The sequence below is a fragment of the Ammodytes marinus genome (assembly GCF_949987685.1).
Source record: "Ammodytes marinus genome assembly, chromosome: 6".
NCBI classification, from domain to species: domain Eukaryota; kingdom Metazoa; phylum Chordata; class Actinopteri; order Uranoscopiformes; family Ammodytidae; genus Ammodytes; species Ammodytes marinus.
This window is the reverse complement of record NC_137235.1, coordinates 13,699,245-13,705,506: the sequence shown is the minus strand read 5'-3', so window position 1 is coordinate 13,705,506 and position 6,262 is coordinate 13,699,245. Positions and strand designations below refer to the sequence as shown.

General features: G+C 38.0%; 1 protein-coding gene across 1 annotated transcript; it reads left to right on the top strand.

Moving 5' to 3' along the window:
• Positions 1–3,518: 3,518 nt before the first annotated feature.
• LOC307251759 (histone H2A.V-like) lies at positions 3,519–4,008 on the top strand. Its single transcript, XM_080029170.1, has one exon. The coding sequence runs from the start codon at positions 3,581–3,583 to the stop codon at positions 3,965–3,967; it is 387 nt and encodes a 128-aa protein (XP_079885296.1). The 5' UTR covers positions 3,519–3,580; the 3' UTR covers positions 3,968–4,008.
• The last annotated feature ends 2,254 nt before the right edge of the window (positions 4,009–6,262 follow it).

The following is a 6,262-nucleotide window of genomic DNA, read 5'->3' as shown; positions in this document are numbered from 1 at the left end:
TTGATTCTGACTGAATCCTGGTTAAAGAAGAGTACAGATGACTCTATTGTGGCAATAAATGATTATAACTTATTCAGAATAGACAGAAACACAAGGGGTGGGGGAGTGGCTGTATATGTTAAATCCTGTTATTCTGTAACACTTTTACATGCTGTCTCTGTTCCAAATGGCTTTGAATTTCTTGCGCTAGAATTATCTTTATCGTCAAATGATTGTTTTGTTGTAATTGGTGTGTATAGGCCCCCATCAGCTGTAACTAGCTCCTTAAATGATCTAGCACATATGCTCTCCAGTTATGTAAATAGAGAGGTAATTGTGATGGGTGATTTTAACGTTAACTGGCTTTCTGGTGCCTCTGAATCTTTCAAAGAAATCTGTAGCAACGTTAATCTTACACAATTAATAACTGAGCCCACAAGACCCAATCTAAAAAATCCATCAAAATCAACTTTAATCGATTTAATCTTATCAAATAAAATAAATAAAATAGCCTCAGCTGGTGTCTATGAGCTTGGGATTAGTGATCACTGCCCAGTGGCCTGTATCAGAAGTATTCATTTAAAAAGATCTCAACCTAAAATCATAATTAAGCGTAATTTTAAAGGTTTTAATGAGCAAGCCTTTTTAAGTGATCTCCATCATAGTGACATTCAACTGACTACGCAAATTTCGGATGTTGAGTTAGCCTTAGACCATTTCATCAATACTTTCACCTCAATTATAAACAAGCATGCGCCCCTAAAAAAACATAGAGTAAAAAATAGATCAAACCCCTGGTTTACAAGTGAACTGTCTGATTTATTTTCCGAGAGAAATAAAGCATGGTCTGTAGCTAGACGCTCTGGAGATAATACCAATTGGACAATTTTTAGACACCTTAGGAATAAGTGCACAGCCATGGTCAGGAAAGCCAAATCTGAATACTACCTTGAATTAATCTCAAACTGCTACTCTAACCCTGCACTATTTTGGAAAGCTGTGAACTATAATAAAAACAATTCTAGCACAGTTCCCACTCAGATCAAATTAAATGGTCATACTCTCAATGATCAAAAAGAGATTGGCTTAGCTTTTAATAAACATTTTGTAGCTACTGGTCAACTCTTTCAGAATGGAGGATATAGGCCTTCTACCACCAGTAGTAACGTACCGCCTGTCTCTCAAACTCCTCTTTTCAGCCTTGATCTTCTTCCCACAATTGTTGTTGTAGATGCGCTCCTCGCCATCTACCCCAAGAAGTACATGGGAGAGGACAATTTGGACCCGTTTTCAATCAAGCTTTCGACACATATAATATCAAAACAAATTACCCATATTTTTAATCTTTCCATCTCCTCTGGAATAGTTCCTAAAATTTGGAAAAAAGCTCATGTAATTCCTTTACATAAAGGTGGTGACAAAAATAATCTTAATAACTACAGGCCAATTTCCAAACTCCCATGCCTCGCAAAAATTCTAGAATCACTTATTAATAATCAGTTAAAAACATTTCTAACTAGTGCTTCCATTTTGAGCCCATTCCAATCTGGTTTTAGGGCAGGTCACAGTACTGTCTCTGCTGTGACTTTGGTTGTAGACAACATTGTTACAGCATTAGACAAGAAAAAGCACTGTGCAGCACTTCTTATTGATCTTTCAAAGGCCTTTGATACTGTTGACCACCATTTGCTTTTACAGAGGCTGCATGACATTGGCTTTGATCAGTCTGCATGTAGCTGGTTTAGGGATTATCTCTCTGATAGACAGCAGTCAGTTAAACTGGGAAGATACCAGTCTGAGTTTTTAACTGTTACAAATGGTGTCCCACAGGGCTCAATTTTAGGTCCAGTTCTTTTCACAATTTATATAAATAACATTGTTTCATCGCTAAAAAACTGTCACGCCCATCTATACGCTGATGACACAGTACTGTATTGCATTTCCGATTCGGTGCACCAATCTATTGAGAACCTACAAAGCTCTTTTAACACCCTGCAGGACTGTCTAGTGGACCTCAGGCTTGTTCTTAATACAGACAAAACCAAATATATGTGTTTCTCCAGAGCAAAAACTATACATTTTAATGATCTTATTATTCACACAAATAATGGATCTCATATTGAAAGAGTCACTGAATACAAATATCTTGGCATCTGGATAGATGAAAAACTCTCTTTTACATTTCACATAAAAAATCTTGTCTGTCGTCTGCGACAAAAGATTGGATATTTTTATAGGAATAAAGCCACCTTCCCGTTGTTCAGTAGGAAAAGGATTATTGAGGCAGTTTTTATGTCTGTCCTTGATTACGGTGATGTGGTCTACCGGCATGCATCACATTCATGTCTAAAACTCCTAGACTCAGTTTTTCACTCTGCTTTAAGGTTCATCACAGGAGATGCTTATGACACACACCATTGTCTTTTATATGAGAAGGTTGGGTGGCCCTCCCTTAAAGAGAGACGTGATGCACATTGGCATGTTTTTATTTACAAAGCCTTGACTGGGAAGCTTCCTCGTTATTTAACAGAAATGCTGCTTGTTTCAGATGGGCTTTATCAGACCCGCTCCACTGACATGCTTATGCTTTATGTCCCACAAGCCCGGTCTGAGCTGGGAAAGACAGCTTTTAGCTTCAGTGCACCTGACTCCTGGAACAACTTACAGCTAAAAATTAAACTAAATACATTCATATCCTTTGGCCAATTTAAACAGACTATCTTGGATCTGCCAAACTCTACTTCTAACTGTTTTAATTAGACTATATTGTACTGTATGCCTTTTAATTGCTGCCACTCTTCCCCACTCTGTAAATGTTTCAATCGTTTTGTTTTTTCTTCTCTTCACTTGTTGTGTATTTGATGTTTTTGCATTGAATATTTTGTTTGTATTGTTGTTTTGAATTTGTTTTGACTCGACGTCATTGAAAATGAGGGTCACCCCTCAATTGGTCTCTCGAGGATAAATAAAAGTCAAATGAAAAAAAAATGAAAAATGAACATATAACATGAGCATGTCAGTTGAGCGGGTTTGATAAAGCCCATCTGAAATAAGCAGCATTTCTGTCAAATAGAGTGGTAGCTTTCCAGTCAGAGCTTTATATATAAAAATATGTCAATGTGCATCACGTCTCTCCTTAAGGGAGGACCAGCCAACCTTTTCATATAAAACACAATGGTGTGTATCATAAGCATCTCCTGTAATGAATCTCAAAGCAGAGTGAAATACAGAGTCTAGGAGTTTAAGGCATGAACGAGATGCATGCCGATAAACCACATCACCGTAATCAAGGACAGACATAAAAACTGCCTCAATAATCATTTTCCTACTGAACAACGGGAAGGTGGCTTTATTCCTATAAAAATATCCAATCTTTTGTCGCAGACAACAGACAAGATTGTTTATGTTAAATGTAAAAGAGAGTTTTTCATCTATCCAGATGCCAAGATATTTATATTCAGTGACTCTTTCAATATGAGATCCATTATTTGTGTGAATAACAAGATCATTAAAATGTGTAATTCTGATTGTTTCTTTGCTTTCGGGAGCCGAAATTATTTGCTATCGACTCAGTTCTACAATCAAATAACGAAACGGAAAAATGGCTGGTGGCAAGGCCGGAAAAGACAGCGGCAAAGCCAAGGCGAAAGCAGTGTCGCGCTCCCAGTGGGCTGGGCTCCAGTTCCCAGTGGGTCATATCCACAGGCATTTGAAGACCCGCACAACCAGCCACGGCCGTGTAGGAGCCACAGCAGCTGTGTACAGTGCAGCTATCCTCGAGTACCTCACCACTGAAGTACTAGAGTTGGCAGGCAATGCCTCCAAAGACTTGAAGGTGAAGCGTATCACTCTCCGTCACTTGCAGCTCGCCATCCGTGGTGACGAAGAGTTGGACTCCCTTATCAAGGCAACAATTGCTGGAGGAGGTGTCATTCCCCACATCCACAAATCCCTCATTGGCAAGAAGGGCCAGCAGAAGACTGCATAGATGCCGCCATTGTTGACCAGAAATTTCGGGGCTTGGGCTTTGATCGGACCAGGAGATCACATTTGTTATTTTTTTATTAATATTATAGCAAACAGAGAATGATTGGTAGACTTTGTGTTGTAATTTCCCAATAACTAGAAGAAAGTACAGTAAACCCACTTTAATGACAAAAACACCCTTTGTATGTGATCGTAGGTTTGACTGGGGCGTTCATTATTTCAAATGGTGACAGTGAATTTGTTTGATTGGCCTGGGACTCTGTAATGTTTTATACTTAAAGAAATTGTTAAAACCGTTTTTTATAAAAGAAAAACACTTGTTTTGTGGTTATTTTCTTGAAGTTACGACTATATTTACTATAGTACACGTTTTTTAAGGAGACAAATGTTTTTTGAAAGTGAACTAAACGGCTACATTTGAGATGGTGCTTTTTACCCTTTTGTCTTGCTGTAATATTTTGAACTGCACAAGGATAGTGATGTATTAAAAGTAGATTTTTTACATAGTAATGAAACATCTTTGAAAAACAAGTTTATTATAATAATAATAATAATAATAATAATCGACACTAAAACAATAGGGTTCCCTGCCCCGCAGGGCTTGGGAACCGCGTTGCTGTGCAAAACGCGGTCCCAGCTCCTGCTCGGGCTTGGCCCCCTAATGAACTTCCTGCCAGTCTTTTCTTTGTTTATAGCAGTTTAAAAAACTATTAGACCTAAGTGTGATCGGGTGCCACTGATCCTGCAGTTTCTTAACTGTGGCGCCGTCTGCCAAATACATATTACTATCTTTTTTAACAAATATCTGAAGAAAATGCGTTTAACATTGAAATGTTGCCGATCCGAACTATATCTGTTATTTAAAAATGTATCCACAGTATCCTAATGTATGCACATACAAAGATGACCCGACCTTAACCTTGTTCCATTTTTTTTTCAAGTGAAGTCAAGAGTCTTTTCTAAAAGCTGTGTTCAGGGAAATGACTGCGTATTATATCTTTGAATAAATACCCACTGCATGTTAAAAAAATAAAAAAAATAATGTGTAATTCTTGCTCTGGAAAAACACATATATTTTGTTTTTTCTGTATTAAGGACAAGCCTGAGATCCACTAGACAGTTCTGCAGGGTGTTAAAAGAGCTCTGTAGGTTCTGAACAGATTGTTGCACTGAATCAGAAATGCAATACAGTACAGTGTCGTCCGCATACAAATGGACATGGCAGTTTTGTAGTGATGAAACAATGTTATTGATGTAAATTGTGAAAAGGACTGGACCTAAAATTGAGCCCTGCGGAACACCATTTGTAACTGTTAAAAACTCAGTTTGGTAGCTTTGGTAATACATATTGTGCCAGTTTGGGGTGTTTGCCAAAAGCATGTTCATTTAGTATATTTTCATTTGATTCCACGTACATTTTTCCAATCTTAATTTTTGTCTTCACATTTCTCAGCCCATTATTTTAAATTCCTGACCATTTTGCCTGAGCTGGTGACTTCTTTGTGTGCATTTGTCTTCGTTATGCAACGACAAATATACAGACTGCCAGATTGGAATTTTCACAGCAAGTCAAAAAACAAGTACGGGAAATGTGTGTTCTGTACTCTTATTTATCTGCTCTGAGTTCAGCGAAACAAATGGCCTGTCTGATATAACCTTGTCTGTTCTGCAAAAGGTTGAACTAATATAAATGTGTGGCTCTTTGCAATTACAGTAATCGACTGGATGCTGCTCAACTGCAGAATTCATTCAGCTCTTAATCAAACTCCTCAGAAAAGTGATGCACGATACATTTATTTAGTTAAAGGTTAATCAGAACTATACATTTATTACAAAATAGGTCAAGAGGAAGCACTGACATTTTCAATCTGCTGTAATGTGTCCAGTCATTGACCTGTAGCAGGGTTTGTGTTGCATGCGTGGACTGTACTGTATATAGGCAATCCTGTTGCGAAAACATCTTGCATGCCCTGAATGATGAGTGTTCATTAGGAAAAGCCAAGGCATATATGGTGTCCTTCCAATTCTATCCAGGCTTCTCGGATTCTGCAAATTGCAAATGCAAATTATTTGCATCAAAACATTGTTACAATATAACTTTATACTAAGGCAGCGCACCTTGTTTGGTTTGGAACCCATGATTATAACTGTTGCGTTTATGCTGTGCGCATAACCTTTCATTGTGGACTTTCCTTTGCTATTATAAGTTGTTGACGGGACATGGAAGCACTAGTTTTTGCTGACATACAGTCATATGAAAAAGTTTGGGAACCCCTCTCAGCCGGCATTATAATTG